This window comes from Oreochromis aureus, linkage group 12, assembly GCF_013358895.1.
Source record: "Oreochromis aureus strain Israel breed Guangdong linkage group 12, ZZ_aureus, whole genome shotgun sequence".
In the NCBI taxonomy this organism is placed as follows: Eukaryota; Metazoa; Chordata; class Actinopteri; order Cichliformes; family Cichlidae; genus Oreochromis; species Oreochromis aureus.
The window spans coordinates 6,711,924-6,728,740 of NC_052953.1; the positions used below are offsets into that span (position 1 = coordinate 6,711,924).

Sequence of the window (16,817 nt, forward strand, 5' to 3'; positions counted from 1 at the left end):
AGTTTAACTTTAGATTACAATTATTTAAAAATCATTCAAACTCAGGTATGGCTGTACAATAACTGTGTGCAGTAATGTATGATAAAGGATAAAAGATAAGTGTAAATAGAACCGATACAAATGAGTGGCAGCAGCCCTCGGACTAGAATCACCCTATACAGATCCATCTTTGATCCCATTGGCTACTCTTGTAGCCATCCGTGGAAAAAATGAAAACTGTCCACTGCAGTTACTGCCTTTGATTCTCATGCTGTATTTTTGATTGTTGATGCATTTTATTTATTTATTTTTTTGGTTTGTTTTTCCCCCCTTAGCACACGGTTACATCTTAGGCCCCTGAAGGTTCTTATCTATATCAGAAGTTCTGACATATTCTTGTTACCTAGCAACAACCTAGTAATGAGCTAAAATGGCCCATTTTCAGCATTTATTCAGCTATAACCTTATAAAAGCATTGTATCATTTTTATTTCTTAACAATAACATCTAATTTTTTAAGCTTCTCTCAGTGTGATTAAGTATATAAATTTGCCAACAGCACAAACAGGCCAAGCAACACTGTAGCAGGGGCATGCACGAGTGTTTTTTTTTTTTTTAAAGATTGCTTACAATGATATGTTTGAAATTAATGAAGAGAATAAGAGTCTTCTCGTGTATACGGTACAGTCCCTGATACCAGTGGCTGAATATTACTTACACCACTAATATATTGTCTTTAAATATAAAGTTGCTTCCAGAGAGCAGACTTCATGGTAAAAATGACCACATGAGGACATCCTCGTATAGATTTTACACAATATTTTATCTACTGTGCTACTAATGAGGTTTCCTGCAGTGATGGAGTCATCAGCCTGAATTCTATATGTAGACACGTAATCACATTCATGACCACAAGGGGTCTCTTCTCAAGGAAGATAAAAGCACTTTTAGTTTTTTGTTTGTTTGTTTTTATAGAGTTTTTGAGCTTCTGTTCCTCCTGTTGAAGGTGAGCTCAGTTGTCATTCCTTTTGCTGTTCCAGCACAGTTTTTAACCCCATCAGGATGAGACACAGTGTCACCCACACTGACTTACATACTGTTCATTATGTGCATGCACATTATACATTCAAGCAAGGTTGGAAATCCCTTCGTGTAGGCTCTATGCAGGCAAATAGAGCAGTTGTACCATAAATTCTACATTTGCCTCTCCTGAAAAGTGAACTCAGCGCAGAACTGCCTCAACCTCCTAGGACCTGGCGTCCACATATGTGGACATCACATTTTGGGTTATTTAGACCAAAATACTCAATTTTGCTCTACAAGGGCCTGATATCCACTTACGAGGACATTATACTGCTACTGTTCTATCGAAATTTTAAACGAATATCCTCATATTTGGCTCTTATTTTCCTTAAAAACAAAAATAAGGTAAAAAAAAAATAAAAATCTGGTAATTCTTTGTTTTTACATTCATTGGGCCCCAATATGCCCAAATATCAAAGAGAAATTAAAAATGCTGTGCTGTTAATCTAGTTCAAGCTGTAAAACAGCTGCAACTATTTTATTGAACAACCTCATTTTTTAAAATAGCACCAAAGGACAGTATGAAAGGTCAACATAGCTTTTGATTCTGAAAGTGAAGCCGACACTAAAATGGCTAGCAGGGGCCAACATGGCTTTTTAGCAGTTGTATAATATTTTATGGGAAAACTGGCCTCAGGTTTGTCGCTCTGTGAATAGAACAATGTGTCAATTTTCTAAATTATGGTCATTATTAGAATCAGAAAGGAGAATTATTGAGGTTATGCTAATTGGCTACACATTGACTAACTTCTCATTAGTCAGCAAACATGGGGTGTCCTTGGTTTCATAGTCAGCTTCACACCTCACACGGGAAGTCTAGTTTGATCATCCTTTATATTGTCTATGAGTACTAATATAAAAGACTACAGCACAATGCAAAATGAACTGCTGCCTGCAACACCTAGTAGTTAAAAAAAACAGTGCTTTAATAGAAACACTATTAATAGAGGGGATTTTTTGCGGCCCAGGCTGGAATGGAAGTACTTGTGATGCACACTGTCCCAAAAGAATTTTCCCACTGTTGAATTATTCCCAAGAAAATTGACCTCAGGTTTTGCTTTACAAGTAAAATGTCAATCCATCAATCCAACAAGCTTTCAAGTATCAGACAACTATTTCAGTTGACTTAGTTTCACTTAAAGGAAGTCAGAGTATGACTAATACTCAAGCTCTATGGGTTCCATTTTAACTGCCTTTATAACACACAACCCATCAGTGACAGAGAGAAGTCAGACAAAATGATCAACAAATCAAATCTTGATTTATAGATAAAAATGATCATCTAATTTACTTGTAATTAAAATGGCTATGAATCACTTTTGTGGCCATTAAAGTCTGGAGATGTTTACAGGGTTCACTTCCACTATTGGTTGATTGAAACCTTACTGGTTTAAATGCATGGGGCCAGTTAGTACACAAGTGGTGTTAATTCAATTAAAATGTTTGTAGTTCATTTACGCTGTGCAGCACACACACACACACACATGCATAAATACATGACTAGGCTGCTGTAACCTTGGTAAAAACCCACATGTAAACACACAGGTTTAAAGCGGTGTCACTTTCATTTACATAGGAGCATGTTGTTAAGGTCCTGCTTTGACATTCAATTAAAACGTTTACATTTCTGCTTAATTAATTCGGCGGATGGCGGCAGGAAAAGACGAATGGACGGGCTGCTTTGACAGGAGGCCGATAACCGTGTGTGTATGTGTGTGTGTGTCCCTGCTGTGGTGTTAAGGTCACGGCAGGCTGACTATTATAATTCATCTCTATAGACATGTATTCAGGGGGGACTTATATTCTCTTTTTCAGCTTTATTTCCTGCAGCTGAAGCCAAGCCCAAGCAGACCTGAGGTGTTTTTAATGCAGTAAAGTATTTTAAAGATAAAATACTCTGCTGTATGGACTTCATTATCCTTCATTTAGTGTCAAAAACAAGCCACTGCACCTTATAGATCACTGCATACTGCGAAATGCAACTCTTTGTCAGTTAGTCAAGAAAAATATAATCCTCTGAGCTACAGAATCTTTTTTCCCTGTTTTGAGGTATGATTATTCTCATGGGAAAATAGTAGCTTGTGTTTTTAGATTTTTTAAATTCTGTATATTAGACAATCTTACAGAAGCATATATAATTCATCTATTCTTTAACACACTTAAAGAGCCCTGCATAATTTCCATAAAACTTTTATTATTAATGACACACATAGCAAAGTGAACTTAAGTGAGAAATAAGATGCTCACTGTCATATGTGCTATATGTCATGTGTCTGCACTGCATACCTGATTATCATAGAGATGGACATGCCAACGTCACCTGTGTCAAATATATGGTGCATCCAGATATACGTTACAGCTCGTTGGATAATTACCTCCTGTGTTGGCTTTTATGGTATCTGATGAAGAAATGAAAGGGACACTGCACCCTAACATAATAGGATCTAATTACTTACAAGGTAACTTTGCACTTACGTTTACCCTGCTTTGTTGTTTATTTTATTTTAAATGGGACCAACATTTACAATTTGAACATATTTTTGTATTGAAGAAAGATTTGAAACTACTGACACCACAAACTCATCATGAAAGTGTTTTCAGAAGTCACAGGTGGGAAAGGCTGGCAGTGAAAGAAAACTCATCTCCTGCTGGTCAGTAGAAAGAATAGATGTTTACATTGTCTTCACTACTTCACTGCTCATGCTTCATCCATCTTTTATATACAGTCTATCACTAATATAAGCACAGATTTTTTTTTTATTACACACGGCAAAATACAATCCTGACAAGATAGCATTTTTGCTGTTTTGAAACCTGTGTAACAACCCAGTGGAGGATTTGACTGTGATGCTACATGCACACTGACAAACAACTTTCTGATCACAAGTCATTAGCCAGTATGCATACTCTGCATTATCCTCCTTTATGACACTATATCGTCGTAAACTATAATCATCAAAATTGGGTTTAATGTTTTATTCAATACAACCTGAAATGAGTTTAGGTATTTAGGTATTCCTAAATGAGTTAAGCAACAGTAAATCCAGTTTATAAATACCCAGGTCAGGTGCCTATCATCATTTTCTGGGCAAAAAAAAAGTAAACGGGTAAAAGAAATAATGGTTAGAAAGGCATAAAGCCACATGTATTGAATCTATTATTTTAATATCAGCAAAGCACCACTATTTCTTTGACTTCTCCCTCAAATCTCCTTTATTAACTTTGTGTTCTCTCCACCTGTTTCCTCACATGTCGCTTCCTTGTATTCTCTTCCATTTTTTCCTCTCCTTGTTTTGTCATATATCCTCATTCCCTTGATTATTCACCTCAGATCTTTCCCTCTCTCACTGTGTCCTTCCCTTGTTTTTCTAAGTCATTGCTCATCTTTTCTCCTCTTCTTTAATTTTCTTTCCCTTTTCCATTTAAATTAAATTTTCTCCTGTTGTTTCGTCTCTCCTCTCCTCCACTGTCACTTTGCTTCCTCTCATCTATTTGCTTAAACCTCCTCTCCTCTTTCTCAAGTCTTAACATTTATTTTCTCTGCTATTCTTGTTTCCTCTTCAGTCCCGTCTTTTCCTTTCACTCTGTCTGCTCTCCTCTCCCTCTCAGTAGGCAGGTCTTTGGTCGAGAGTCAGCCCACAGGGGGGAGTGGTCTTATGATGTAGCCGGGTTATGAGCGCCGTTCCCCGGCCAGCCTTCCAGCTGTGACTTGCTGTGACTGCCTCTTTATCCTCTCGCCCTTTCGGCGGTTCTCGCAGCAGGGGCCTGTCTCCGCTAATCAAAGATGGACCTCCGGACGAGCCTCCCTGCTCTCCTTTTCCTCTCTGCCGTCGTCCTGCAGTCGGTGTCCGGCGCAGTTTCACGGACAGGACCGAAAGTCACAGAGAAGGTGGGTGCCGATATTTTGCCGCATTTATTTGCATTAATCCAAAACCGCGTCGGCTTCTTTTCCGCGTGCTAGATCTGCATCTTCTCGTGCGTTCACGGCGATCCCGCAGAAGTGCGGTACTGCAGGAAGGGCACGCGCGCACAGGTCACCCGGAGTGCGAGGGGAGACGTGTCCGGTGACGATAGGAGGAGGCCAAGGCTTCTGTCTCCGTGATTCTTCGAGAATATGTGGGACACACACACACACACACACACACACACACACACACACACACACACAGCTGTACACGTGTCCATTGAGATGAACTTAATGCGTAGTGCGTTTGCCCGCAGGCGAACACACGCGCACACTCTTAGATAAATGTGTGACCTCCTTAATCAGAGGCTGTAATAAACATGCACAAACCCCGAAAAGGCACGAGCCGCCCAACATCTGCAAAAGCCATCTGTTAAACTCACACTCGGTTATTCAGCCACAGTGTGTGAACCAGATTCCTGCTTTTACTTTGAAATTCATTTAAACATGGAGAAAGTGTATTAAGAAAAATCACTACAGCGTGATTTTCAATAAAATTACCTGTCTATCATCTGGCATGCCTTTGGCTCGTTTTTTTCATTGTAGGATTATTCTCTTTTTTAAAAACAAGAATCTGACTCCTGCATCTGCATTTACAGGTGCATCACACATCAGATTTCTTACATGAGGAACATTTGGTCTCTAAGTGTCTTTAGCTTTTCTGGCACCATGTTGGTATTGGCTAACCTCTCAAAAAACTTGATATACTTGGGCTGAGGCCTGTTGACATCTTGCACAGATACAGACCATAAGACAGGCAGCACCTCTTTTCTTTATTTGGTTTCTTCTCAGTTTTCACCCTTGTTAACCTCGTTAGTGTCAATTACAACCTTTGATGTTACATACTCTTTTAATTCTGGATTTATTATTATCATTATTATTATTATTATTTTATTTTTTTAAGATGGAAAAGCTGCATAGAAAATACAAAGTAAATGTGTAACATGGAGTTTTATATTGCAATAATAATGTTTTGATGATACAAAAACCCCCACACCTGAACTTTCAGAACCATTTTGCAAACACTGTGTTAACATATGTGGAGCTCAAACCCTGGTGTACCCTGAGGCGATGTTAAGGACCTTCTTTAAACAGCCATGAGATCCTGTCTTGACATTGTAGTTGTTGTATTTCTTTTATTCTGTGCTTAAAGGGTGCATAGCTCTAATGAAACCACACATTTCTGTGATATGATGTTCTAAAGTAGGAGCTCTGGTCCGTTTTTGGAGCCACAGAAACCTGATACGTAAATGCAACAGAGATGGCAGAGCGAAACTGACTCCCTATTATGGTTAATATGGCCTCACCCACATATTCAAGACATATTCTGGTTGCAAAGGAAAAGTAGCACGCTTCCATATAGACGCAGAGGATGAGTGCTCAGTATAAAAAGTTGAATAATAAACTCAGAGTTAAGTTTGCATAAGAGCATGGAAGTTAATTCTTTACCATGAAATTATGATTTTGACAAAATTAATGTTGACATCCATGTGCTACATAAAGTTTTATCTGAACCTCTCCGGCTTATCAGATGGAGATGATTCCTTTGGCGTCATGTTTACAAAGGCTCCTACTATTTGCAACAGTGGGATGTACTTGGATGATCCTCTAACTTCAGACTATAAAAAAATAAATGGGACTGTAGGAGACAGCTAAATTCACATGCTATCTTAAACTCACTCTCAAGCTCCTAAAAAACCCTGGAGGAGCATTGTTTAAATTGTGCACTTCGGGTGAATATGGCTTCTGGAAATGGGTTTATTTTAGGTAAGGTCATTATCTTGAAAGCGTGTACAAGAGGAAGGACACTGGACGCCGCTTTTCTGTTCTCACAAAAGCTTAGTTGGTCATCACATGTCTAGAAAAGTACATGGCTGCAGTACATGTGTGAAATGCTGGCAATACGTTGTATGACGTTTTATTAAATGACAGCTGTTTTGTTTTCCAGGTATTTTTTGACATAACGGTGGGAGGTCATGAGGTGGGGCGGATCGTCATTGGTCTGTTTGGAGAGGTCGTCCCTCTAACAGTGAATAACTTTGTCGCACTGGCAACTGGAGAGGTAGGATGATGTTGGACAAATACACATTTCCACACACACTAATGTGATTATGGTATATATTCAGCAGTCACTTCAATTGATACACCTTGCTAGTACTGGGTTGGAACCTCTTTTGCCTTCAGAACTGCCTGAATCTCTTATGGCAAAGATTCAACTAGGTGCTGGAAACATTCCTCAGAGATCTTGGTTCATATTGGCATGACAGTTACATCCTTGATGTGAATTTCCCATTCCACCACATCCTAAAGGTGGTCTGTTGGACTGACATCTGGTGACCTTTGAGTGAATTCATTCTCATGCCCAAGAGAACAGTTTAAGATGATTTCAGCTTTCTAACCTGTTGGAAGCAGCCATCAGAAAATTGGTAGAGTGTGGTCAGCAACAATATTCTGTGTTGTGGCTGTGGTGTTAAAATAAGTGCTCAGTTTGTATTGGGGGGCCAAATTATGCCAAGAAAATATTCCCCCACACCATTACGCCACCACCATCAACCTGTTGATACACGGTACATCCAAATATTGTAGCAGAAATCAAGACTTATTAAAGCAGGCAACAAAATACAATGCCCATGAAAACAAACTGTGGTCATTGAATCCTGGTCTTCTGCTGCTGTAACCCATCTGCGTCAAGGTTCAGCAATCTGGAAATTCAGAGATACTCTTCTGCATACCTTGGTTTGCTTTTTGAGTTACTGTTGCCTTTCTGTCAGCTTGAAGGTGTCTGGCTATTCTCCTCTGACATCTGGCATCTAAAAGGCATTTTTGCCCAAAGAACTGCCGCTCACTAGATATTTTCTCTTTAAACCCTAGAATTGATTTGGCAGAAACAATCCAGTAGACCAAAATACTCCAGACAACCATGCCACATTCACTGAAAGCACCCGTCTTCCTCGTTCAGTTGCTCTGATGCTGGTTTGAACTTCAGCAGTCTCCATGCCTAAATGCACTGAGCTGCTGTCACGAGACTGGCAGATGAAATATTTGTATTAGCAAGTATTCAACAGGTGTAGCTAATGAAATGATCAGTGAATGTATATAATCTTTACAAATTAATATGTCAAATACAACTTGCATGTGAATACACAAACAGATGAAAACACACACATAACATTTAGGGGTAGCGATTAATGGTGATTAAATGTAGCCATCATCATAACCACAACATGTCAGTCAGGCCCCATAAAGGCCTCAGAAAGTTGGAAATTAGCGTTGACATTGTTTCCAAGGTTACTTGTACAACATGTTTATATTTTGAGTTCCATAACATGTTTGTGACATACAAATGTATCCACAGGTGGTGAAAAAGGAAAAAAGGAAAAATCTAGTTTTCACTTTGATCAATTCTTTTTTTTGTTTTTTTTGTTTTGCAGTTTCATAATTGTGTATCACTCTTGATGCACAGTGGTCTTTGTGTTGCAGCATTATGTTTTTACATGTGTCTCTGCAGAAAGGTTATGGGTACAAAGGGACGAAGTTTCACAGAGTCATCAAGGATTTTATGATCCAAGGAGGAGATTTCACAGCTGGTGATGGGTCTGGAGGTAGGAATGAAAGTCAAAGTAGTACCTACACATTGAATTAAAACCTTGATCATTTTACATTTCAGGAAAAAAAAAATCCATCAGAGCTTAACTGAATCTCCTGAATCCTCTTTTTTTTAAATCTAGGTCACAGCATTTATGGAACAACTTTTGCAGATGAGAACTTCAAACTGAAGCACCTTGGAGCAGGCTGGGTGAGCACACTCTCATTATCAATTCATGTATTGGAGAATGAGGTAGTTGACTCAAACCTAAATATGAAAATGATAACATGACATAACAAAGAGTTGTGTGTGTAACTGTGTACCAGGTGAGCATGGCAAATGCTGGGCCAGACACCAATGGGTCCCAGTTCTTCATCCTAGCTTCCAAAGCTCCGTGGCTGGATGGGAAACATGTGGTTTTTGGCAAAGTCCTGGATGGGATGGTGGGTGGAACTTAAGATTTTTTTCCATTAATCTTTTTCTTACATCTGGTTGCAGGGGAGGAGAAGGTGTGGGTTTATTTGTGCAAATGTGTCCTGACTGTGAAATAATCTGTTAACAGCCTACAGGGTGAGCGGTGTGATACAGAAGTGGGCCCCTGAGCAGAATCTCAAAAAAACTTCAGAGATGCATAAAATGACCTCAGTGACAGCAGAGAACTAAAAACAATCCAAAGAGAAAATGAAAACAAAGCCAGAACAAATTGAGTATAAAATATATGAACAGAAATAGAGATGGGAAACTGTTGGACTGCCAACCAACCAGTATTACATGCTGAAACGAATGTTAAAATGTTTTTCTTTTCTTTTTATGGTTGTCTTTGTGCCCTCTTAGATGGACCTAAAATGTTGTCCAGACTTTAATTTGTAATTGGCCAAAAAAAAGCCTAATAATAATTGAATGGGTGGAAACGGGCAGAAGCAAGGTGTCGACTAACATTACCTGTGAAGAACCATGAGTAATTAGCAGTCCCATTCAAACATGTCAAAACATAAACAATTCAGCTGAATGAGCCATAAATGGAGATCAAAATAAGAATGACCAGCAAGATGAAAAATCACACTAAAGAGAAGCATTTGCATGTAATGCACAAAACTCCAAATTAACACAAAGTGCACCTAAGAGACATTAAACCGTTGCATATTATCACAAAACTGGACCCTCCTACTTAAAAGGAGAGCTGGGGTAGGCATTTTCCTGTCTGCTCAGAGGGCTCATAAAGTTCTGTTTCCTTCTTCCGTTTTTATTTATTTATTTTTCTATTTTTAAAGAAGAGTACTGATGTTTGAGCTGAACACAGCTGGTTTGAGAGGACTCTGGTTTTCAGGAAGCTCAAAGACTCTTCACTGAGAGCTAATGAGTTACTAAATCTACAAACTATTAAAGAAAGTAAGCTCACATTTGATTCTCTTAGTCCTTGTATTTGTTCTGAAAGGTCTGCCACAGGCGAACTAGTTTCTAGTACAGCTTCAGGAACTCCACCCGTACAGGAAATAATCCAGACTTGGGCTGCATTCAGCAGGAGCAAAACTTGGCAAAACGTTAAATCAAGTAGAAGATTTTAATCTTGAGGTACCAGGAAGCAACAAGAGAGATGAACACAGGCATTCAAAGGCTGGAGCTAGGGAAGGTCAGTATTAGCAATGTTCTGAGGTGTGGGGACTCAGCAGAGGGCAGGAAACTATTACTTAGGTTTCCAAAATTTACTGGGCTTTCTCTGAGAGTGTAGTAAAGGCAAAGTGCTGAGAAAACAGTGAGTGTAATGTAACAAGGGACAGAATAAGATAAATACTACACATGGAAGTGGAAAATATGTTTTAATTTGGCAGGTTTTGTTCATCATTATCAGACTGAATCTGCCCTGGGTAGAAGAAGGTAGGAAAGGAAGGACATTTTCTAATCGTGTGCTGTAAAGGATTTCTGATTTTAGAGATATTATGCAAATGGAAGAAAGAAGTTCTATTTGTTTGTTTAGTATGTGCATTGAAGGAAATTTCCTGGTCAAAAATGACTCCAAGGTTCCTCACAGTAGTACTGGAGGCCAAGGTAAAGCCATCCAGAGTAAAAATCTGGTTGATACTATATTTCTATGATCTTTAGGGCCGAGTACAATAACCTCAGTTTTATCTGAATTAAGAAGCATGAAGTTAGCGGCCATCCAGGTCTTTATGTCTTTAAGACATTCCTGCAGTTTAACTAATTGGTCTGTGTTATGATCAAATTGGAGTCTGTTAGACAGATATGATACAAACCCCTGCAGCGCAGTACCTGTAATACCTACAGCGTGCTGTAATCTCTGTAATAAAATATTATGGTCAACAGTATCAAACGCTGCACGGAGGTCTAGCAGGACAAGCACAGAGATGAGTCCACTGTCAGAGGCCATAAGAAGATCATTTGTAACCTTCACTAAAGCTGTTTCTGTGATGGGCTCTGAAACCTGCCATTCCTCTGCAGATGATCTGTTAGCTGTTTGACAACTGTTCTTTCATAAAGTTTTGAGATAAAAGGAAGGTTGGAGATTGGCTGCACCAAAAACCTTCTAGTGATTGCTTTGATTCCCATCAGATTTCTGCATTTATCTGTAGTTTTTCATTTTTGGCTGCAAATACTTGCTAATTAATAGCATAAATGTGACAAAGTGTGATGCAAAATGGAGAATATTTGCCTTCAAAGTAAAAGTTGTCTTAACCCCACAGCCAGTAAGTTTAAAAAGGTGCAATTTTACTTTGAAGGCAAACCTTCTTTATTTCCGGTTTGGGTTGTACTTTTCATTAAAGCTTATGAGAATAGCAAGACATTGTTTGCAAGTCCATCACTTGTATTCAAACTAAGAACACAAGAATTAGGAAATGCACGTTTTCCCCTCACAACCTGTGGTTACCAGATGGTCAAATGCTAGTTTTAAGACCTGTGTGAATGGGACTTTAATGACTTGATCCATTGTCACACGTTCAAAATCGTGTTGTCACGTGTTTAGTGGAAATATTGCACTGCATGTTAAAGATGACATCTAAAACAAACTGATGTGTGATTCACTGTCACTAAAATAAAGTATCTAACCTGCTTCTGTGGATCTCCTTTTGCAGGCTGTGGTTCACACCATTGAGCTTCAGGACACCAACGACAGGAACCTGCCATACACAGAGTGTGTGATCGTCAACAGTGGCAGGATCCCCGTTAAAGAGCCCTTCGTAGTGGAGGTGGAGGGCTGGTAAATGCCAATGGTGCAAGACTGTCTGTAGGAGAAATATAGTAGAAAATACTATACATTAGTGATTAATCATTAGTCCCACTGAAAACGTGCCAGTTTTTTAAAATTCCTTTAGTATGTTAACGTGCTCTTTCTGGGGTGCTAGCATGTTGGACTGGGTACTTTTTAACACACTTATAACTAAAAAAGTCTAAAAATTTCACCAAGCAAGCTCATATGATGCTAACTGGGAACATATTAACTCACAAGCTAATGTTTACATGCTAACATACACCAGTGGCTAATGTTAACTATACATGTTAAGTGTTGTAATTCTTAACATGTATAGTAATAATGAGCTTGCTAATGCTACCTTGTTAGCATTCAGCAATTGTGGGTAAAGTAGCTAAAGCAGATTGTGACTTCTGATTGATTTCCATTGTATGCAGATGTAATATAAATTGGAAATTTCTATTAAGTTATTAACAGAAATCGTTACAGTAGCTAACTAACAGGTATTAACTTTCTGAGAAAACAGTTCAAAAGAAGGTGTTAAACCTGGAGTGCCAATGTACAGGTTCATAAATATTAGTATTAGTATTAATATTAATATTAGTTTGTCATTCTTAGACCATCAAATGGAAGCTTTACATTTCCGAAATGACCCATTTCAGAGTTGCGGCAGGGAAAAGGAAAAACATATCAACACCTCAAAATACAAAGTCTTTAACAGAGGAGTCGTGGCAGTGTGTGAGTCGCTGTGTTCAGTATTCATCAGGTTCACTGTGGTAAATGCTAATGGTGTTACACATTAGTATACTTCACTACTTTACGTGGATGATGCCAGTTAGTATCATCTAGCATCAGTAACAAATAATGAAGACACTGTATAATCTGCCATCAGAAACACTTATGTAGCATTTGTGGCCAAATCATTTTTTCTTTGCCAAATGCACTTCCTATGCATCTATTTCATAAATATCAGAATTTTAAAATCTGTTAACATGCATATGCAAGAAATATGTAGCACATGTCAAGTGCCAGATAATGTTTTTTTTAACATTGCATCACTGTAAACATAGCGTTTGCATTGTGCTTGGGAACACATTATGCACCATATCATGTTTGCAAAAACTACAGCACAAACTGCACAGGATGAAATCGTTCAAAAATTGTGAAAATGAGTTCTGTACGGACGCTTTTCAGTGAAGTTGGTGAACTGTCAGTTCTTTTGTAACGACCCCAAAACTGTCATGGTAACATACTGTAGAACATATTCTTGTGCCACTGCAGCTAATACAACATTTAAACCTCTTTAAGAAACATTTTTTCTTTATTTCAGCAACAATAAAGGAAAGTGCCAATGAATATGTTTTCTACAATAAAAATGTTATTGCAAAACAACCGGAACTAGTCTTTATATTTGTTTTTACTTCTTGTGTCTCTGGCTTTTCACCATTCACCTACCATCAGCCATCAGCTGGTCCGCTTTGCTAATTCAGGTAGCTGTAAATTCTGTGTGTCATATCAAGTGGAACAATTAAGAAGCCACTAAATGATAATAAAATTAACATTATAGCCACTACATTGTAAACCACATTGTTTTGTTTTTTTAAGCCCCTAACATAAATGACTGTTTAGGTGGTTTTTGACACATGCTACGAACACAACCCCAAAAATATACAACCTACAAGCAGTAAAAGCATAAACGTCCCTTTTTAAAAACTGTAATTAGGATTAAATATGCTCATCTCGTATGGATTCTGATGTGGTGAATTTTCATATGACAATAAAAATGGCTTATTGCTTGCTGCACAGATGTTGGTAAGAGCCCATTCAATCCACACACGCAAAGAGACAAACCATGGCCATATATTAAGTTGTGTAACAGCGAGAAATGACACAGAAAAAGTATTGAACACATGGAGAAAGGCAGGTGCCAAAAGGTATGGAAAGTCATGACACTAGCCAAAGTCTATCAGTAATTAGAAAGCAATCCTGCCACTTAGCATAAATTAATATCAGCTGGTTCAGTCCCAACTCATGGCGTATAAATAGGTGTCACACATAAAAACTGAGCTCAAGACCTTCACAGCCTTACTTTTGCAAAACACACTGATTGTGACTGACATTGATTACAGAAGATTTTCCAGTGATCACTGTTGGTGCCATAGTCCGGAAGTGGAAAGACCATCATTTCACCATGAACCGGCCACGATCAGGTTCTTTTCACAAGATTTCAGACAGAGTAGGGAAAATAATTATCAGAAGAGTTGTTCGAGAGCCAAGGGCCACTTGTGGAGAGCTACAGCAAGATCTGAAATCATCAGGTACAATTATTTCAAAGGAAAACAACAGGTAATGCACAGCCCATAGCCTCTATGCACGCTCACCGTACAAGACTCAATTGCTGAAGAAAAAGCATATTGAAGCACGTTTAAAGTGCATTTAGACAACATTTAGACAAGCCTGTAAAAAACTGGGAGAATTCAGTATATACACCATGTTTGAAGGTCTAAAGGTATCTCATACCAAGAGTGAAGTTTAGAGGTGGGAATGTCATCATGTAGGGCTGTTTTGCCAGCACATGGCACAAGCACGCTTGATATAATTGATAAAAATCTGCTGCCATCTACCAGGATGATGAGGATAAAATGATGGTGGATGTTTCAGCAAGACAATAATCCCAAATCCCAATCCCGGCCATTTGACCTTAGAACTGAAGAAGCTTCTCGGATGAGAGGTGAAACGTCTTCAAGCAACTTAAAGAAGTCCAGACGCTTTTTTCTTTGCAAACTCCTTTGACTACGATGACCTGGATGACTGAGAATCTTCACAGACAATAATCCCAAACACGCAGCCAAGGAAGCTCTCAATGGTTTCAGAGAAAGAAAATAGAGCTGCTAGAATGTCCCAGCCAATCACCAGACCTGAATCCAAATGAAAATCTGTGGAACAACTAAAGCTCAGAGTTTATGAAAGGGGCCACTGGAACCTTCAGGATCTGAAGACTGTTTGAATGGAAGAATGGGCCAAAATCCCACATGTGACTGGTTTCTACATAAGGAGGCTTCTTGAAGCCGTCATCACCAACAAAGACTTTTGTATGAAGGATTAAATAAATTTCACCAAGCATGTACCTACTTCATACTTTTTCATTTCTCATTATTACACATATTATGGACATTATGGTTTGATGTCTTCGCATGTGTGGATTGGAAGGGTTGTTACCGACATCTGGTGAGAATTTCATGTCAGAAATATATTTACTTAGAAACATATTACTTAGCAAATTGGTGATGTGTTAAATTTTACCCGCTGTGTACAGATTTATGGAGAGAGTTAACATAATTTTATATATATATATCAATGATCAATTACAGATAATCTGTTTGAATAGTTGTGAATAGGTATGACTGGAACACAACACCTGTTGTCTTACAGTTACAAACCTACACTAAACAATCCAAACAGCCTTTGTGCTGTATATTAAACCCTACTTTAAGCATTTGCGGGTGGCTGTTTGAGGAGCGTTGCTGTTAAATGGTGTAATTATAGTTGGTAAAAGGTGAAGCTGCAGCGGAAGGCCGAGAGCTGACAGCTGATCTCTCAGCGCTGACACAAAACTGCTGCTAATGAGAACTACAGCGGGTGATTTGTTTTCCCCTGTTCTACAACATACACACATACACACACTGATACAAACAGATAAACACACACACACACACACAGGGGGGAAAACATCTTCGAACACAAAGGTCAAAATGGAGCAGAAATCTCTGGAGGAAGACAGGAAGTCGACAGAAAACAATGAAATGTATCACAGCCGTCTGCTCAAAGCCTTCCTTCTTCTGAAAAGTCAGATCTTCACAAATTAACAAAATAAGAAAATAATTTCACTGACACCTGTTTATTACAGAGCAGCTAAAGATGAACAGAATATGGGAGAGGTATTTAAATAATCAGAAAGGTCGTTGGTTTGTTTATCTGCTCAGATTGTTCACGTTCGTTTCCTGTCATGTTTCTGGTTTGTTCATTTGATTCTAAATGTCATTAAATCTACACGTTACACAGTTACCATACTAGATTACTTCTAAAATTAACTAAAATTACTGGTTAAACATGACACCAAAGATTAATTTCTTTGAGCTGTGGAATATTGGATATTTTGTTATAGAGAAACATATTTTTGTGGTTTCTTACAATTTTTCGTCTACCTCATTCTTTCTAATTTCCTGGTTTTGAACTTCAAATCAGCTCTGCAACTGATGTAAAACTGTTTCAGTTTTTACGTAACAGATGCAGAAACATCTTACGGCCTCATTGTGTTTCTGATATTATGTGCTGCTTGGACTGTTCTTTGCTTTCTTTGCTTTCTTTGCTCCAACTCTGTGGTCTGCTAAAATTGTCAAGCAGAGAGCAATGAGAGGCCAGAGTGTTTTTAGGGACCACAGTAACACGAAGAAATGAGGACTGTCCTCTGATTGCAAAAACAAATCAGACTGTATCACAGTCCCTGCAATTACCCTGCTTCAATCAAAGTTTTTGCTTTGATTTATCACCTTAGTAAAAAGTTATTGATGAACTTATGGTTTCAGTCTTTTTTATATATCCTGATTAATTTGAACCTGGTTGGTTTTCTAAATTATGGTCCCATTAAGAGGTAAATTAAACATTACAGAACTACTTCACATCTGGAGTCTAAAAACTGCCTGGTTGAAATAATGGTGGTCGTGTCTTTTTTTTCTATGTGTACTGCATGTCTTATTTGGTCCATTTATTATGAATTCATGAGTAGACATAGTTTTGAATGATTTAAATTTTAAGAACATGTATATCCTGGCTTCAAGTTTCCATTCTTTTATGTTTTCAGTTCTTAGTCACGCTGCTACAGTGCATATCAAGCTGTAAAGATGACTAATAAAGAAATTGTGGCAAGTAAGAAGTGTCTTAAGATTCGCTTAGGACATCCAAACCTTTGTTCATCTCATAATTTTGTTAAACGATCATCTG

The 16,817-nt window shown here is 38.3% G+C and overlaps 1 protein-coding gene across 1 annotated transcript; it reads left to right on the forward strand.

Annotated features, from left to right (window-relative positions):
• The first annotated feature begins 4,290 nt into the window (after positions 1-4,290).
• On the forward strand, positions 4,291-13,214 carry LOC116313575 (peptidyl-prolyl cis-trans isomerase C). The gene is made up of 6 exons (XM_031731324.2): positions 4,291-4,950; positions 6,974-7,087; positions 8,534-8,627; positions 8,754-8,821; positions 8,938-9,054; positions 11,701-13,214. Exons 1-6 carry the CDS (start codon positions 4,846-4,848, stop codon positions 11,827-11,829), a joined length of 627 nt encoding a protein of 208 aa, XP_031587184.1. The 5' UTR covers positions 4,291-4,845; the 3' UTR covers positions 11,830-13,214.
• The last annotated feature ends 3,603 nt before the right edge of the window (positions 13,215-16,817 follow it).

Coding starts and splice junctions, on each gene's coding strand:
- LOC116313575 (XM_031731324.2), top strand. CDS start 4,846: ATGGACCTCCGGACGAGCCTCCCTGCTCTCCTTTTCCTCTCTGCCGTC. Junction 4,951..6,973: donor GACCGAAAGTCACAGAGAAG/GTGGGTGCCGAT, acceptor TTTGTTTTCCAG/GTATTTTTTGACATAACGGT. Junction 7,088..8,533: donor TCGCACTGGCAACTGGAGAG/GTAGGATGATGT, acceptor GTGTCTCTGCAG/AAAGGTTATGGGTACAAAGG.